Source organism: Accipiter gentilis, chromosome 19 (assembly GCF_929443795.1).
Source record: "Accipiter gentilis chromosome 19, bAccGen1.1, whole genome shotgun sequence".
Classification (NCBI taxonomy): Eukaryota; Metazoa; Chordata; class Aves; order Accipitriformes; family Accipitridae; genus Astur; species Astur gentilis.
The window spans coordinates 27,374,005-27,392,436 of NC_064898.1; the positions used below are offsets into that span (position 1 = coordinate 27,374,005).

Here is an 18,432-nt window from a genome sequence, read left to right on the forward strand (position 1 = left end):
ATGGGTCCCGGGCACCCAGCAAGGGAGCCCCAGGACGGGCACTGCCAAGCCAGGAGGCACAAGCATCTGGTGACACACTGGTTAGGGTGGCAAACACTGTGTTCCCCTTCCCCTCCCCACTCCCAAATAGGTGCTTGACCCCATGCAGGCACAGATCAGGGAAAAACATCAACCAGGGGAGCTCTGCAGCTTGCGGGGGGGGGGGGGCAAAGCATCCCCGGTGTAACCCCGCTGGGAAGAAGGTCGTTACGCCGCGACCCTGCTGTGGCTGAGAAGAGGTGTTTGCAGCCTCTTCCAGAGCAAGCGTCGTGCAGCCAGCGGCACAGATCCACAGGGGCTGCACTTCCCCCTGCCAGCTCCAAGTCCGCCGGCATTACCCGGCGACTCACGGCTCTGAGCTCGCTTCCTCCAGGGAGGCTGTACTGGTGTAAAAACCGACACAGCTGAAGAATAAACCCCCGGGGTTGGCCGCTTTAGGACGATTTGAGGGTAAGAGCAGGGGGAGCGATGCCCACCCGTCTTGCCGGCTCCAAACCCTGGTGCCGGGTCGAACCTTTGCCGGGGAGCAGCTGGGCTCGGGTCTCGGGCAGGGTCCAAGGGCCAAAGCCAGGCTCGTGCATCCCGGGGAGGGAACGCATGCAGCAGGGCCAGACAGGAGGGGACAAAGGAGGGGACATTCGAGGTGCACGGGTGCCCTTTCCCATGAGCAGGCTGCCTAGAAAAGACCCCCCCCCAGTTCTGCTGCAACCCGCCCCCCCCTTCCCTGTAGCAAACTGGTGTTGAGACTGGACTTATATAAAACACATAAAAGAGGCAGCTCATAGGAAAGGGCTTTGAGTGCAAGGGGGCCTAAGGAGCAGGGGGCTGGACAGGGAGCGGGGGGCTAAGGTGAGGGGTGCCGCGACCCCACAACCCCCCCCATTGCCTCCAGCACCCCTCCGGCCGTGCCCTGCAAGGGAAACAGCAGCTCTGGCAGCTGGATGAAGAGTGACAACACGGCACAGCTGGAAGGTTATAATTGCTGTCGCCATCGGGCGATCCATAGGCTCCCAGTACAGGTAGAAAACAAAATTAATAATTATACAAAAGAGAAGAAGCCTAATGCACGGGTGTTACTGGCGCGCGCCGGCCCGGCGAGCTGAGGGGGGCTCGCTTATCTGTCGTTGAGCTGCGGGGAGTTTGTCCGCTCCTCCTCATCCTCCTTGTCGTCCTTCATACCTTTGAGTCGCTGGCGGGCGAAGTCTTCAAACACAATGTCATCGTCACTAGCGGAGACACAAGGGAGAGGGGCTTTACAGGGGGGGGAACAGGGTGCACAGCGAGCCCAGGATTTGGGGGCACCCACCAAAAGGCTGTCCCGGCTTGCACGGCGAAGGCAGGCGTGCTCAATCCACACCGTGGTATTTCAGCAGCTCAGGGGGTTCTTAAAACCCCATCCCTCAGCAAACAGCCTCGCTTTTCAAAGCTTTACCATTACTTGCCCTCTGCAGCCCCCAAAATGCCCCCAAATAGGTGGCTGCCTCGGTGCTTGCTTGGTGAGCAAGGTGAGCAACCCAGGAGCGATGTGTAGCCTGAGAGCGGTGGGTGCAGCTCCGCATCGGCAGCCCGCGGCATCACCGGGACTGTCCGCACCGTTCGCTCCGCTCCTCAAGGACCGCAGCCCCGCAGAGAGCAGCTGGGTTGGCGGAGCACTGCAAAAACCTCCCCAAACCACTAATTCCAGTACAAACACAGAGACGGGGATTAACCCGGTCGGTGCAACGCAGCCGCAGCATCACCAGCCCCAGGGCATGCACCCCCATCCGTGGGGACACCCCCCCGCCAGCCCCCCAACACATGATCCCGGCGGACGCTTTTTTACTGCAGTTTCTCCTGTTTTTTGGAAAGCCGTGCAGGGAGATGGCGAGGGAGGAGAGGAGAGAGGGGCACGGCATGCGTTACGGGTTACGCGTGCGGGGTTAGTTATTGTGTGCCGATCCCACGGCACGGCACAGCAGGTGTTAGTGGGTTAGGGGGGTGCCATGCAACCTCTGTAAATGCTTCGCGTCCCCACACAGCCCCCGGGGGGGATGTTTTTTGTCTCTTACTTTGTGTCAAGCTCTATCAGATTTGTATCTATGGGCGCTTCGTTCTCTGGAACTGAACAGAGGGAAGTATGGCACAGGGTTAGTCACCGCGGACACCAGGGTCATCGCTGCCGTCCCACCGGGTGGGTGCGACCCCCCCGGGGTTTGGCTGCACCGGGGTGATGGGGGCACCCCCGTGGTTTTAGCCCCAGCACTTGCTGCCCTGTGAATGGGTTACCACGGGCTCGACGGGAGGCGAAAATCTCCATCGGGCACCGCGGCAGCCTCGCTGGCACGGATAGGGGAGCGGGCTGACCCCTCTGTGGCCCCCACCCACCGCCACCCCAAAGCGGGGCTGCCCCACACCTAGGGCCGGACACTCACCGTCCCGGTGTGCCGGTTCCTCCTTGGGTTTGGGATGCATCAGCGTGAAGGGCAGCTCCACCGCGACGTCGCTGCAAGAGATGCCGGGGTAAAGCACGGGGCTGCCTGCGCTTTGCAGGCAGAGCAGGGCAAAGTTGGGGGTGGGGGGGGGGGCGCAGAGCAGCATCCCACATTTCAGCTGCTGGGGAGACCACAAAGCCGGGCAAAAACCTGTATTATCCTCCGCGTAGCCTCTTTACAGCTATCGTGCTTCTTGCTTGAGCTTAACGCCATGGTTTGGGATCAGCAGAACCCCCCCAGCCCGGCTGCGGGGCCGGCAGCTGGGCCAGCCAGAGAGCATGAGGGAGGAGACCAGCGCAGCAAAAAATCTGCCTTTTAACAGCTTAGCAGCAGCTGGGGATCCAAATCCCCCGGGTTTAGGCTGCGTGCCGGCAGCGCCATGTGAACGGCAGCGGGGTCTGGGGCAATCCCGGCGCTACGGGAGGGATGGAGGAGGTGCACCGAGTTTCCAAGTGCTCAGCGGGCACAGCGATGGCAGGGTGGGACAGCCCAAAGACGGCCCCGAGCTCTGCTGGGCATGGGGTAGGACAGAGCTCTGCTTCTTCCACCCGCAAGCATGTTGCAGCGGGGGGGAAAGCTTGTTGTGAGTGTCAGCTACAGCCCCATCGTCCCCCAGGAATGGTGAGTGGGGACAGGCAGGCGTGGGGAGCCATGGGACCCCACGGGAGGGGAGCGATGTGAGGATGGAGTCCGGGAAAGTCCCGGAGACTCTCCTCCCCACGGCCGGAGATGCTCAGCTCCAAGGAGCCACCTCCGTGCTCTGCTCACTGTCCCCAGCAACACCCATGGTCCCTTCTCGCACCGGCCCCGCTGCTCTGGCACAGGGCAGGAGGGATGCAGGATCCGACCCCCACCGACATCCCCAGCCCCACCACTCCGGCCCCGTCTCTGCGGGCTGCCTGGCTTTTGGCTTTGGGTGAGCCAGTGATCCCAACGGTGGTGGCATCCCAAAGACAAGTGTGGGGTCAGGGTGGCAGCGGAGGGGACCCAGCGGGTGCAACGGGGGGCTGCAGCAGCGATTCAGGAGTGTTCGGGGGGAGCGGTGCGAGCATTACCTGGAGGCGAGATCTCCCAGCAGGCTGGCATGGGTCAAAGGAGACAACACATTAGTCACCGCTCCCCAAGGACACACGACCCCCCCACCTTGTGTCCCCCCACGCTGCTGAGTCCCAGGGGAGGTTTGGGGGGGGCTGACAGGCCCCATCCACGGCACGGGAGGGCTGCAAGCAGGGCCCCATCCTGGAAAAGGGGCTGCAGCAAAGACAAGGGGGGGAGCAGGGTGTTGTATGGATTAATGACACCCCCCCCCGGCAATGGCCATGCTGGTGTCACCACAAAGGGCCACCTTGCCCAGAGCTGGGCTCTGCCACAGCTTCACCATCCCAGGAACCATGCAGCATCCCGGGGGAATGCGCCGAGGCTGGTCCCAAGCCCGAAGGAGAGAGCAAGGGAAGAGAGGGGGTGCGGGGCAGGGGGGTGGTCCCCAACACTCACCCTCCTCGTGACACCACCAGCTTCACCTTCACCTTGTAGGAGACAATAATGCCCAGGATCTCCTTGTTGGCTCCATCTCTTAACCTGGAGGAAGGGGTAGGTGGGCATCAGCAAGGGGATGTCCATGGGGAGCAGCCCCCCCATCCTCCTGAAGGTCCCCCCACCGGGTCTCCTCTACCCTGAGCATCACCCCTGGAGCAGGAGCTGGATGCCCACCCAGGCTCGGTCCTCCCCCAAGATCTCCCAGCGCTGCTGGAGGGAGCAGAAGCCCCAGAGGGAGTGTTGGGGGGGGCTCACAGCGTGCTGGAGGCCAGGTTCGTGTCCTCATGCTTGAGCTTGCCGTCCAGCGCCAGCCCCCGCTTCTCCCGGTTGTTGGCGAGGAAGGGGGTCAGGGTGTAGACTTTGCAGAACGTTGAGCTCGGGGCCACCATGTCACTGGGGATGACAGCCACCATCAGCCAGAACCCCAGCTCCAACAACCCCACCGGCCACCTTGGACATCTCCACCCCAGCCTGGGGAACATCTTCCCAGGACCAGCCTGGAGGACATCTTCTTCCTAGCCCCAACCTAGAGGACATCTCCAGCCCCAGCCCCAGCCTGGTGAACATCTCCATCTCAACTCCAGACCCAACACAGCAGACATCTCTGTCCCTGCCCCAGCCTGGAGTTTATCTCTGGCTGGGGGAGACATGCAGGGTGATGTCCCCCAGGGTGTCATCAAAAAAAGGGTCTCCATCTCCCCACTCCTCCCACCAGGACCCGCTTGCCAAACACAACATCCCACTGCTTTGAAGGTGCTGCGTTGGGGCAGGAGTCCTCCAAGGCTCCTCTGAGGTCCCTGGGGCCCCTCACGATGTCCCCGAGCAGCCGGTACTCACTCGGCGTCCTCCACGGCCACCGGGCACTTGTACTGGGCGGTGTTGAAGAGGCAGATGTCGGCGTACTGGCGCACTGGGGCGAGAGATGAAGAGACGGGGGTCGGGGAGGGCCCCCGTAGGGATGGGGACAGCAGCCGGGGCGGGCAACGTCCCATTCCTCACCTGAGATTTTGATCTTCTTCACCGTTTTGTTGGTGTTGTTAGTGACATGGACGTTGACACTGATGGGTTCTCCGTGGTAGTAGATCTGTGGGGAGCAAAGGAGGGGGGATGGTGAGTTCCCCGTCCTCGCCGGGGTCACCCCACCGGTGTCCCCTCCCTGGTCCTCACCCACCTCTTTGTCCAGGGACGCCTCGAGATGCAGCGGTTTGTCCGACATGAGGAACTGCCGGGTGGTCTCTGCCATGGGCTGGGGGCCGGGTCGCTCCGGCGCGTACTGGACCTTACGGATCACCAAGCGCACCGAGTTCCTGGGAGGAGACGGCGAGAGGAGAACCCAGGCGTCTGGCTGCCTGCAGGCACCTCTGCCCGCAGGCTGCCCTCTTTCTTGGCCCGTTTTGGGGTCAAATCCCTCTTTTCTTCTGGTCTGCTGGGTCAGGAGAAGGATGGCATGGGAAGTCCCGGCTGGATGCCCAGCTTGCTTGGGCTGCAAGGGGGCAACCCCACGGCCGTGCCAGCCTGCCTGCATGGCCCCACATCATGGCAGGGCTGGGCTCCTTGCCTGCAGCGCAGCTTTAGATGTCTCCATCCCAAATCCTAGATCATCTCCATCCCATCCCTACCCTGGAGAGCATCTCCATCCCAGCCCCAACCTGGAGGACATCTCTGTCTCAGCTCCATCCTGGTGAACATCATCACCCCAACTCCAGCCCCAGCCTAGCAAGTATCTCTGTCCCAGCCTCATCGTGGAGGACATCTCCATTCCAGCCTCATCGTGGAGGACACCTCCATCCCAGCCGCATCTCGCCCACTGTGGGTAGCAAACTGGGGTGCCCCTTTCCCAATACTGGGGGTCATAGCCCCAGCCAGCACCCTGAGGATGCTGCTCCCACCCAGGCTAGACGGATCCTCTCTGCTCACCTCTTGTGGATTTTCTCCTCCAGGTTCTCCGCACAGAAAGCTTTGACCTCGTAGTCCACGCCGCAGGCCTGGAGACCAGGAGGAGGCAGAGAAGGAGACAGAGAAACCCCTTTGCACCCCCCCAAAAGGTGACCCCAACCAACAGCTGGTCACCACTGCCCGGTGGCACAAGGATGGGTGGACCTTACCTTCCCCGTGTCCTCCGGGCCCGGCTGCAGCGTGACGGAGCAAGGCAGGTTGGGGGGGATCTGGAAGGGAAAGGGGGGGTTAGGAGTGGGGCTGGGACCCCCATCCCCGAGCCCACCCTCCATCCCCTGGAGACCCACGGCATCACCCGCTTGGCTGTGGGGCTGGGCACTGCATCCACTCCCGGTGCCACCCCAGCACCGGCACCGGAGCCAGGATTTTCCTGGCGCTGCCAGCATTGCCCCTTCCTGCCTGTCGTGGGGGAGGAGAGCCAGGAAGGATTTCCTCATTCTCCTAATTGCATTTCCTAATTGCACGGTGCCCTTTTCCTTCTGGCCACATTTCAACCCAAGTTCCGTTCTGAATCCGTCCTGGGCAGCAGCTCGGCCTCACCAGACCCAAACCCTGAAGGGTTAGGAAAATCCGTGGGCTTGGGGTTGGGGTTTTTTGTTAATCTGGAGGATTTGGAGGAATTAAGATTGTTTCACTGGGACTCGGGGATGTTTGCGAGCCGACGAGGCTCAAGCTGGGAAAATGCCACTGGGTCCCCCCTGGCTCCAAGGGGGATGGGAGCGGCTGCTGTTGCCAAAGCTGCTCCAGGAAATTTGGGGTGTGGGAGCACAAAATGGGGGTTTATCCCCCCCCACCACCACCACTATTCCCTGCTGGAGCTGCCCAAGCCCTGCTTTGCTTTGGGGGAGCACCCTAGGTTGGTGTCACTCACTGCCCTGGTCACACTCAGGGCATGGACCCGCTGTGCCAGCATGCACCCCATGCCTCAGTTTCCCCACCGGTGGCTGCTTTTTGCTCCTGAGTTTTAAGCTCCACTAACAAAAGCTGCATCTTCATCACGGGTGGCAGCATCTCACCCCCAACCATGACCCTACAGGGCCAGAAGGGACCCCAGTGTCCCTGGGGGGGGGTCACCGTCCCCTCCAGCAGCAAGGGAAGAGCCCCCAGCAGCATTGTCACCCACTGCCACCCTACCTCGAAGGTGAAGGGGTAGGCATGCTCGCCCAGCTTCTTGATCAGCCGCTCCTGCAGCCGCGTCAGGGGCTTCTTCTCCTCAGGGACCGGGGGGAAGGCCTGGGCATTGGCCACGAAGAGGTCCTTGCGGAAGGTCAGCCCCAGCACGTCCAGGTCCTCGCGGCCATAGCGGAAGGCGCAGGTCAACGTCACAAAGACTGGGGAGGGCGACAAGGGGTGGAGGTTGGTGGCAGGGTGGCATCATGTTGTGGTGCTATGGCGTGGTGGCATCATGGTGCGGCGGCATCATGGCTCATCCCAGTCCCACCAGCACTGGGAAGTGGTGGTGGCTCCCAGGAGGTGCCATGGTGGGGAGATGGGGACGCAGTCCGGGCACCAGCCAGACGTGCCTTGGGGTGCCCACCACAGGACCCCCATCCTCTGCAGAACAGGGCACCCACCGTGGGGACAGGGGGTTGGAAAACATCACCCAAGGGCCCAGAGATGCCAACGCGCAGGGACACCGGCCGTCCCCCGCAGTAGTGCCACGCAGGGAGCCGTTACCTTTTCTCTCCTTCAGGTACTCGGGATCCACCAGCACCACTCCGTCTGCAAGGGAAGAGCGCAGCGTCAGGGGACACGCCGGCAGGGACGGGAGGGGGACGGGGGGGGGGTTGGGGGGGACACGCTGGCAGGACTGGGGGGGACACGCTGGCAGGGTCAGGGGGACATGCCAACTGGGTCAGGGGGACACGCTGGGATGGTTAAGGGGATGTGGCAGCAGGGTCGGGGGGCATGCCAGCGGGGTTGGGGGGGGGCGTGCAGGCAAGGTGGGAGGGGACACGCTGGCAGGGTTAGGAAAGGACATGCCAGCAGGGTTAGGAGGGGACGTGTGACATATAAAAGGTCCCCTTTATACAGAGAGGCATCACCTCAGAGCCACCAGCCAGGGCTGGGTGGGGGACACGGTGGCAGGAGGGGGACAGCCTGCACCCGCTGCACCCAGGGGACAAAGACAGACACGGGGGGGGCCGCGCCAGGGACCCCGGGAGCCCCGCGGTGCCCAGCTCCTCATGTGCAACCAGCCATGCGCCTGCCACCGGAGACAGATACATCTCAATATTTATGTCTTTTTTTAAATTTATATATCTATTTAAAGCCTTCTCTCTGCAGGATGAGAGATAGGGGGGATTCGGGCTCTGCCTCCCAAGGTAATTAATCCATGGAAGCTGCAGGCATCTTAAATGAGTAATAAAACAGGAATACATTCAAAACCGGCTGTTTCCTGACTCCTCTGGTGCGGGTACTTCTCCAGCAGCTGTCCCTTAGGGATGCAGCCGCTGCCAGTGGATGGGGACGTCCCCAGGGCATCTCCCGGGGGGGAGTCCCTGCTCCCCAAAAACCCTTCTTCCCACTCACAGAGGCTCAAGCAAGCCCAGCCCCGGCACACCCCCCCACCCAAAATGAGTCGTCCCCACACACACATCTCCCCGGCCCCACATACCCACGGGATCCACCACGTCGATGTGATCCACAAAATCCCTCTTTCCCAGGTAGACGGTGAGCTGCAGGGAGGGATGGGAGGGGCGGTCAGGGATGCCCAGAGCAGCCCCCCGGGCTCCCATGGCCAGATCCGTGCTGGCAGAGCTCCGGGGGATGTCCTGGGGTCCCCCCGTCTGGTCACCACCCACTGGGGTCCATCACCCCCATGGTCCCCACGTGGCACCCCATCCCTGCAGCACCCAAAAGCCAGCCCCCCCCGCTCCCAGCCCCGGTCTCAGGCAAAGCCTGGACCTCCCCCAATGTCCCCAGACCTGGTGGCATCTGGAGGCACTTGGCATTTGGGGACATTTGGGTTAAGGTCAAGCCTCAGCTGGGACCCCATGGGCTGAGCCCCACAGCACCACCCTCCCGACTTTCTCCTGATGGGGAAACTGAGGCACGGGACACAGATGCATGAATCACTCAAGGGTCAGCAGGAGCATCCTCCCCTGGGAGCGCTGGGAGATGCCAGGTGTGATGGAGAGGACCACCAGCTCCAAGCCGGGAGCGAGCCCCAGTGCCAGCGCACACTGCCGCCAGCTCGGACAGTCCCCGGCTCACCAGCTCAGCATCCCTGGCACCAAATCGGATTTGCCTCCCACCGCACAGCCCCAGCAATCTCAGCGGGATCCCGGCTGGAGCTGGTGAGTTCCCAACCCCGGCCTCATCCCATTAGGTGATTGAATAAATAAGCCTTTCCCTCCAGCGCAGGGCAGGCAGGAGCAGGCAGCTGCCAGGCAGGGGGTTACACTGCCAGACCCACACTGGGGCTGCCTAAAAACCCCACGGGCAGGGCTGCCTGCACCCCGGCACCCATCCGCTCAACCCCATGGGGGGGCTGCAGGCAGCTTCATCACCGACTGAACCGCCTGACCTTGGGCAAGCCCCCCCGTTAACCCTGCCGTGCCTCAGTTTCCCTTCCTGCTGGTGTGGCAGGATGCTCAGGCAGCTTGCAGGGCCTTTGGGTACGTGCCTGTCCCCCGCTCCTGGCTGTGCTTGCAGGATTTGGGGGGGGGGGGGGATCACCCCAGGAAGCACCGGCTCCCCCCACTTTCCCTCCCATCTCCCCAGGGAGCCACTGGCCTTCCACTTACCTTCCCGTTGGGACTGGCTTTCTTAAACACCCTGCAAAAAGAGCAAAGGGAAGGGGGGGAGGTTAGCGGTTAGGGCAGGGGGCACCCATGGGTGCTGCGGGATGCGTTTCCATCACGCCAGGGCAGCACCGGGCAGGCAATGGTCCCTGACCCCATAGGGCACGGGACCCACAATGCCCAGGTCTGGGCACAGAGTGAGGGTACCTGACCCTATATACCATAGGGGAGCACAGACAGCACAGACCCTATATACCGCAGGGGAGCACAGACAGCACAGACCCTATATACCGCAGGGGAGCAGAGACAGACAGCACAGACCCTATATACCACAGGGGAGCACAGACAGCACAGACCCTATATACCACAGGGGAGCACAGACAGCCTGCTCCTGGCCCCATATGGCGCTGGGGAGTGGGAGGGGACGCCCAGGGGCTGCACGGCTCTGCCGCTGGGAGAGGAGCAATGCAAGGTGCAGAGCAAGGTGCCACGCAAAGGCACGAGTCGTGTAAGATGCAAGGTGCCCTGTGAAGACCCTGCCGTGCGAGGTGCCGTGCGAGGTGCTGCACAAAGGCCCTGCTGTGTGAAGCCAGGCTTTCTGCAAGCTGGGGAACAGCACGGCGGAGGGGCAGCCCCCGGCAAGCGGCACAGCCCCCTGCAACCCCGTTGGGTGCCAGGATCTGGCCGACCCTCGGCATCCTGATGAATGAGCAGGAGCAGCCGCTGCCAGCGCCCTGCTCTGGAAAACAGAGGTGTCGGGAAGCCAGCACAGCGTATCGCATGGGGAAGGCGCCCAGATACCACCGTGATGGGCAGCAGCCCAAAGCCCACAGGCTGCAGAGCCGCATCCCAGCACCCAGCTGCCTTCCAGCACCTTCCTTGCTCTTTATGGCTTTAATTTGTTTCTAATTACCTGAAAGTAAATTAAAAATAAGGTTTGCACCGCACACATGGATATTAAAAAGGGGGTTGGGGTGAGGCTGCATCGCGGCACTCCCTGGGGATGGGGACAAGCCCTGCAGGCGCCCGCGGAGCTGGAAGCAGTGGGGGACCACGGGGACACATCACCCAGGATGGGGCTACCCCGAGGGATAAACCCCCCCCACCCAGCACATTTGCACCCACTCTGGCTGTGGGATGACAGCCCCCACCGTCACCTCTGCCCCACGGGATGTGGAGCACACGGATGGATCCCAAAGCTACCGGAGAGGTGAGGAGAGATGGGGGGTGCTCCTGTCCCCGGGGCTTTTCATCCATCCTCCATCCCAGGGGCCGCCCTGCACCATGGGAACAGCCCCCAGGCATCCCCTTTGCCCCCCCAAATCCCTCTGCAAGACCCCACGGAGCTGTGGGGGAAGGACGTGGGTCCAACATGCCACCGTGGCGTTGCAAGTGCCGGGAAAGCCAAAGCATCCCCAGTCTGCCTGCTGCAGGCAGGGAGCAGGCAGGGGCAGGCAGGGCTCGCTTGCCCAGCACTGCCTGATTTCAGAGACTGTTCAGAGCCTGCCCTGGCACGAAGCCACCCATAATGGGTTCTCCTCGGATAATCCCTCCTCGCCTTTAAATTCCATTAAAACCATCCGGGAAGATTAGTGACGGCGGTTTGGGCTGGGAAAAACAATTCCCAGGGCGGCTGCTCGGCTCTGCCGAAATACCAGGGGCTCCTCCGGGCGCTGCCGGGATGGACCCTCACCCCACGGCCAAGGAGAGCTGCCGGCATCCCGCTGCCTGCGTTTCCCTGCACCCCGCCGAGGGGCAAGCACGCAAAGCGGCAGCCGGTGGGTTTGCTCGGCCCAAGCAGGGAATTAAAACAGAGAGGTGCCAGTTTGGGTCAGATCCGACGCACAGTGTCCAAGCCAGGGGTGACCATCATCCTGGTGATGGGGTGGGATGCACCAGGCTGCCACGGGCACCACACCGGGGGACGTGTGGGCACACACCGGCAAGGGTCCTGGCACGGCCAAGTGCCGGTGGCTCGGTCCCTGCACCGAGCCCAGCCTTGACAGGAGCATCCAGGGTCCTGCTGCCTGTGCCGGGGTGTCCCCTGTCCCCATGCCAGGGCCATCCTCATCCTCATGCCTACATGCCAGGGTGACCGACATCTCTAAGCCTGGGTGCTGGGGTGACCCTCAGCCATGCCCACGTGTCGGTCCATGCAGGAGGGACAGCAGTGCCAGGAACGCTCCCGAGTGCCAGCAAGCCCCAGCACCAGCCTCAGTGGTCCAGCACAGCGCCAGCATTTGGCACAGCACGGCACAGCCCTGGGCTACCAGGGACATTCATCCCCTTGCTCCCGTCATGCCATGTCACCCAGCAGGCATCACTGCCAAGTTCGTGGCCAGGGAGCAGGATGCGGCCCCACCACGCAGGCACGGGGAAGCGGTGTTGCTCCTTCAGGGAGCAAATTTCCACCATCCCTGAAATCCTAGGGAGATTCCAGGAGTTGGCCAGAATTCCCGGGACCGGAGCCGCTCTCCCCAGCCCTGACAGGGAAGGGGCTCAGCACGGAAGAGATTTCCTCTGCTGGAGACGCAGCAACTGGGAAAAGGGGGGAAAAAGGGGGATTACTGAAATTCAGCATTCCCTCTGAGCAAAAATGCCTGGTTCTGCTGGGAAAGGGCCCTTCCTTCATCCGCTTTCAGCCCTGCCGCCTCCTCCGGCAGCAGCTCCCATGCCAGGGAAGCCCAGGCAAGAGGAGGAGGAGGGCAGGGGGCTGGGCTGGGTGCTCCGGCAAATCCCCGGCATCACCCACTCCAGAGGTCCGGCTATCGCACAAGGACTGGGAGGTTGGCTGGGGGGGCTGGGGGAGGCTGGGGGGGGGCCAGCCCACATCCCCACACTTATTCCTTGACCCCAGATGAGCCCCAGGAGATGACAAGGGCTGTTGATAAATCCTCTCCCAGGCACATAAACACTCAGGAGAACCCACAGGCTGTCCCAAAACCACCGGGAACATTGGGAACATCCCGCCAGCCCTTCCCGGGTGGCCTCTCCTCGACATGGCAGCGGTGGGGGGGGTTGAGTTTTCCCAGCCGAGATGGGAGAGCTTTTCCATGGGCGGGATGCTCGGCACGAGGGTTTGCCAGCACCGCGGTCCCCGGCATGCAGGGCGAGGTTCCGGGTCCTGCGCCGGCGCGAGCAAAGCCGGCGTTGATGGGAACACTGCTGCAATTAAATAAATGGGGGGGAATAAAGGGTCTGGGCTCATCAGGAAAGGGCGGCAGCACTGTTACTCAGCATTTCCCCTTCCCCACAATTGATTAATTAATTGTTTTTTAAGGCCATGGGGGGATCAGAGCACCCAGTCTCGAGAGCTGGGGATGGAGGGGGCGATGCCATCCTCCTGAGAGCCCGGAGCAATTAACAGGGGCATTCTTCTGGGTAATTAATGAGGCGTTACATAAAAGCAGGGCGGGGAGCATCCTCTGCCAGCCTGTCACCCCCACACTGGCCCCCCCCAGGGACCAGCACCCAGAGGAGACCCCAGAGGCGGCTCACACCGGGGTCAGCGCAGGGAGGTTTCAGCGTGCCGGATCCTAACCCCAAGCCATGCCGGGAAGCCCTGAGAAACACGGCCAAAGGATGGAGGCTCAGCTGATCCCACTGCCAGGACCCCCCCAGGGACGCTGGAGGGGGGGCAGGGAGGGAGCGGCGATGCCTCCTGCCCATCCCTCGTTACACAAACCCGCTAATGAACCCCGGCCAAGGCGAGATCGATGGCGGGTGCTGCAGAAGTGCCGAGCAGGAAACAATTACTCACCGCTCCTCCCCGGCACCGCCGGCGTCCACCCGTGCTGGCCGCACGCTGTGGGGCAGGGACCCCACGCAGCCCCACGCTGTGGGTGCAGGAGCCTGGGGTGGCCCCACGCTTCGGGTGCAGGAGCCCCACAAAACCCCGCGCTGTGGTGCAGAAGCCTGGGGTTGGCTGTGGGTGCAGGAGCCCTGCGTGGCCCCGTGCCACGGGTGCACAAGCCCAGGCTGGTCCCACATGATGGGTGCAGGAGCCTGCAGTGGCCTTGTGCTGTGGGTGCAGGAGTCCTCTCCAGCCCCACGTTATGGGTGCAGGAGCCCCACAGAGCCCGAGACCTGCCCAGCCCCATGCGACGGGTGCAGGAGCCCCGCGCAGCCCCATGCTACGGGTGCAAAAGTTATGCACAGCCCCATGCCGTGGGCGCAGGATCCACGCGTGGCCCCGTGCCACGGGTGCAGGAGCCCAGGCTGGCCTTACGCTACGGGTGCAGGAGTCTGGGCTGGCCCCACGCTGGGGGGGGCAGGAATGTGGGGTGACCTCAGGCGACGGGTGCAGGAGCCCAGGTTGCCCCCCAGAAAGACCTCCACGGCCGCACATCCCGACGGCCAGCTCTGCCCGAAAGCACCCACGGGAGCAAGCGGGGAAGGTGGCACGTGGGGACACGGTGGCCTCTCGCGTTTCAGCATCCGCTCGACGTCGGGGGGACCCTCGCCCGCTGCCGGATCCGGAGGGAGGGAAGGAGGAAGCGCTGAGCCTTCCCTCCCCCTCCAGCCCTTCCTGGTGTCGAAAGGCCGGAGACACGAGGCAGGAAGCCGCCGCCGCCGCTGCCCGTCGGTGATTTCCAACCCCCGGTGGCCCCACGCCATGGGCCGGTAGCCCCGGTGCCCCCTGAGCCCCCCGGCACGCTGCCGCAAGGCCGAATCCTGCTCTCCTGCCTACCCTGCCCTCTCCCTGCCATTGATCCGGTACCTTAATGAGCTCGTTAGGCACACGTCCGGGGGCTAACGATCGCTTTATTTGGTGGCTGATAATTGAGTGGGGTCCGTTTGATCTCTGTTGGGAAGATTTACGAGGATCTGATTCCTCGGGGCATCGGAGCGGGGTCTGACGGCAACGCCATCGATTGCCTTTGAACTTGGGGCGGAGGAGCCGGCGTTTTCGCTGGCTGTCACACTAATGGGGCCGGCGGGCAGATCTAATTAGCCAGAGCCGCGTTAGAAGGGACCTCCGGGGATAACGGAGCCGCCAGCAACCACATCACACACACTGGCATAACCCCGCGGCGGCGGCCGGTGGCTCCATGCCAGCCGTGCCGGGATGAGCCCGGAGCGCCGTACCAGCCGATCCCAAAGCAAGAGCATCCCACGGGCCGAAGGCTGCATCCCGCATCCCCGTTGCATCCCTGCTGCATCCCCGCTGCATCCCCTGCCAGGCTCGGTGGCAGCATCCCCCAGCGGGGTTGGAGCTCCGCCGGCTTCCTTGGCAAGGAAACGCCTTGGCTGTGGGATCCGGGATGTGTCTGGATCCTGCTGTTATTACCAGAGTTTGTTCTCCAAACAACAGCCAGGAAGCAGGAGTCTCCCCTCCCGGGCCACCTTCCAGGGCTCCTTCTCTTCCTAACGGAGATCCCTGTCCGACTCCCGGATCCTACAGCTTCATCCAGAGGAACGCACAGGATGCTGAGACTGCAAAGCACCCCAGGGGACCGGCTGGTCCCAGAGTGGTTTGGTGCTGCAGAGGGGCAGGATGGGACCGTGGGGCCAGGGGGATGGGTGCGGAGGGATGCCCGGTGCCAACCGAAGTGGGCTCTGCCACGCCGGGACCACCACGGTGCTTCCCCAGCTCCAGCTCCAGCTTTGTCTCCACTGACCGCTGGGAAACCACCCTCAGCCGCAGCTCAAACCACGGGCCACTGGCCGAGCATCCCACTGGCCCACAGAGGCCAGCGGGTGCCTGTGGGGCTGCGGCCAGCCTGGCTGGGTGCTGGGTGGGAAGAGCTGGGGGAGTGATGTGTGTTTTTTGGAGAAGCTGCAAATAATTAGGCGATGTGTTCGGTGGCGGCCGGGGCTGGCCCGGTCCCCGGCGGTGCCAGCAGCCACAAACTCGCCTGTTTACTCCACCGAGCCACTTCCTCCGGCTCTTCCCACCACGGGGCTTTGAAGGGGGCTTGGCAGGAGGCTGGGAACGGCAGCACGATGACGCACAGAGCCGCAACGGCCAAGCCCCCGAGCACCCCACCAAACCCGGGGACGGCTCCTGCACCCCGCGCTGGGGGTTCGCCTGCACCCCGCATGTGATCTTCACCCTGCATGGAGCACCCAGGGCCATACCGGGAGCAGGGTGACCCCAAACCTTGTGGCACCGAGGCCGGTCGGTGGCAGACGTGGAGATGTGACGCCCAAGAAAAGCGGGGTGGCCCCATGCTGGCACCGGAGGAATCAACAGAAATGATGCTTTTGGGGTATCTGATGGAAAATCAGCTCCCACGGCCGAACCCCCCGACCCCTCTCTGGTGGCTTTGGGATGAACCCGAGTGGATTTGGGGTCAGAGCTCTGAAACGGAGCTGAAAGGAAGATGGGGAGCGGGGGGAGATTTGTCAGCCTAATTCCACACACACACCCCCCAGCTCCCTCCGTACGCGCTGCGTGGGCAGGGATCAGCTCATGCCTCTCCTGCCTGCACGCCTGCCCGCGGTTGCTGCCAGCCTATGGGAACGCTGCTTGCCCGAGCTCCCCCGGGCACCCGAAAATCTCCTGGGGCCAAACCGGCTGCAACCCAGGGATTCCCCAGCTTTGCTGCTGCGAAAGCGGGGCTCTCCTCCCGGGCCCCCCAACTCTGGGGGGCTGCTCGCCTGCTCCAGGGGTGCAACGCGCCGGGTCTCAAGAATTAGGGATGCTGAGCCGGGGGGATGCGGATGCTGTTGGCCACAGCTGGGGCAGCAGCACCCAAGCAGCCCGTCCGGCAGCAATGACCCCCCCCAATGCTGGGGGGTCAGCGGGAGCCCCCAAATCCTATCCTGCCACCCTGAAACGCTGCAGCGTTTCTGGAAGGTTCTGCCAAAGCAGGGCCGGACCCCCTCGTCCTTCCCTCCTGCCGTAGGGCACGGCGGTGGCATCGGCTGCACCGAAGCCCCCTGGTCCTGACGCCCAGGTGCCACGGCGGGGGGGACCGAGGGGAGGGCAATGCCACCCCCCTGCCTGCCCGCCAGGGTTGGGGGTGAACAGGAGCACCCCTAAGTACCTGGCCCTGAATAATTAATGACGGGGAGGCCCAGGGGACAGACAGCTGTCAGAAAGGGATCAGGGAGACGGATGGCACCGAGCTGAAGCATTAACCCCTCGGCCACCCCACCAGGACAGCCAGAGCCACCTGGGGAGAGGGTGTCGAAGGAGACACCCCCAGACCCTCCCCAGCCCCCCCATGCACGGGCTGGTGGGGGGGGGGGGTCACCAGGCTCTCCCCCGAGGTCCCGAAATCCCAGGGTGGGCACCTCCGCAGGTCCCTGCGTTCGCCGCAACCATCTTTGCCGTTCTCCGCACCCAGGGCCCTGGGAAACGCAGGGCGGCCGGAGGGTCCCCATCGGCACGGGGGTCCCCAACGGCCGGCTCGCCATCGTGGCGGCTCCCATGGGACCAAGGCATGGCGTGCCGTCATGGGGCCCGCGCCTCCACGCCTGGCATGTGCTCCCAAAAATGCTGGGGGGAGGGGGGGAAGCACACCAGGGGCTGGCTCCTGGGGGTCACTCCAGGCTCCCACCTGAATCACGAGTGGGAAGAGCTAGGGTGACCCCCCCACACCCCCAAAAAACCCATCCAGGCTCCAAATCAAGATGGGAAAAGAGCGATAACGCCCCCGAGCACCCACCTCAGACCCACGGCGGGGCAGGGGGGCGGGCAGGGGTGCAGCAGGACCCTCTCCCAAAGGCTCCGGGTCCCGTCCCCCGTGTCGTGTGTCCGTCCGTCCCCCCCCCCCCCGGCCTCAAGCCCTGGGCCGGGGTGCAGCCGCTGTCTCCCACCTCGCACCCAGCAGCCGGGGGACCCCGGCGGGGACCCGGGGGACCCTCCGTCAGCCCCGGCCAGCGGTGGCCAGATGTTGCCCGCAGCCGGGGCGGGCGGGCAGTCCCGGAGGGCTCGGTAAGAGGCAGGCGGCGAGCGGGCAGCGCCGAGACGGGCGGCGTTCCGGGATCCCCCGTCCCCTCCTGCCCCGTCCCCCGCCATGCCCGGGGCTGCTCGCCCCGGGGTGCCCGTCCCCGTCCCCGTCCCCCTCCCCGCCCCGGCCCACTCACCGGGTGCCTTTGTCTCCCATGGCCCCGCCGATCCTCCGGGCGGCTACAACCGGGAAACGCCGACCGGGCTTGGAAAATTACTGGCTGGTTGGTGGCGGGGAGAGGCGGCGGCGGGGCGGGCGCTGGGCCCGGTACGGCCCGGTACGGCCCCGGGGACGGGGGGACGGGAGGGGGGGGCGCGGGTACGCTCGGCTCCCCTCGGCTGCGCTCGGCTGGGCTCGGTTCGGCCGGGCCCGGCTCCGCTCGGCTGGGCTCGGCTGGGCTCGGCCCGGCTCCGGTGCGGGCGCTGCCGCCGCCTCCGCCCGCCCGCCCCCGAGCGGCGCGGCCCCCGGGGCGGGGGGCGGCGGCACGCGCGGGGCCACACGCGCGGGGAAGGCGGGGACACGCGGACACGGACACGGGGGGGGGGGGGGGGCTGGAGGGGGGGGGGGGGGGGAAAATGTGCGCGCGCGGGTACAGAGGGGGAGGTGCGCCCCCCCGTGCCCGCACAGGCACAAGGCGGAGGGAGGGGCGGCCCCGCCCGCACCGGGGCGCGCGCGCGCGCGATCACGCACAGGTGCGCGCCCCCGCGCGACCCCCCCCCCCCCCCCCCGTGTGTGTGCACGCGCAGAGGGAGGGAGGTGTGCGCTGCCCCCCCCACCGGCCCC

At 64.4% G+C, this 18,432-nt stretch overlaps 1 protein-coding gene across 2 annotated transcripts; it reads right to left on the reverse strand.

Annotated features, from left to right (window-relative positions):
- Positions 1-1,000: 1,000 nt before the first annotated feature.
- Positions 1,001-18,053, reverse strand: ARRB1 (arrestin beta 1). Of its 2 annotated transcripts, XM_049823115.1 has the most exons (16): positions 17,786-18,050; positions 9,752-9,782; positions 8,620-8,680; positions 7,680-7,724; positions 7,137-7,333; positions 6,152-6,211; positions 5,964-6,031; positions 5,218-5,353; positions 5,046-5,130; positions 4,884-4,956; positions 4,302-4,439; positions 4,005-4,088; positions 3,566-3,589; positions 2,451-2,521; positions 2,088-2,139; positions 1,001-1,265 (listed from the first exon to the last, which is right to left on the reverse strand). In XM_049823115.1, the coding sequence occupies exons 1-16, from the start codon at positions 17,803-17,805 to the stop codon at positions 1,154-1,156; spliced, it is 1,257 nt and encodes a 418-aa protein (XP_049679072.1). In that variant the 5' UTR covers positions 17,806-18,050; the 3' UTR covers positions 1,001-1,153. The 2 variants fall into 2 exon arrangements, with proteins under 2 accessions (XP_049679072.1, XP_049679073.1); XM_049823116.1 differs by lacking the exon at positions 2,088-2,139 and having other exon boundaries at positions 17,786-18,053.
- Positions 18,054-18,432: the final 379 nt, after the last annotated feature.

Coding starts and splice junctions, on each gene's coding strand:
- ARRB1 (XM_049823115.1), bottom strand. CDS start 17,805: ATGGGAGACAAAGGCACCCG. Junction 9,783..17,785: donor ATGGGAGACAAAGGCACCCG/GTGAGTGGGCCG, acceptor CTCTTTTTGCAG/GGTGTTTAAGAAAGCCAGTC. Junction 4,957..5,045: donor GAAGAAGATCAAAATCTCAG/GTGAGGAATGGG, acceptor CTCTCGCCCCAG/TGCGCCAGTACGCCGACATC.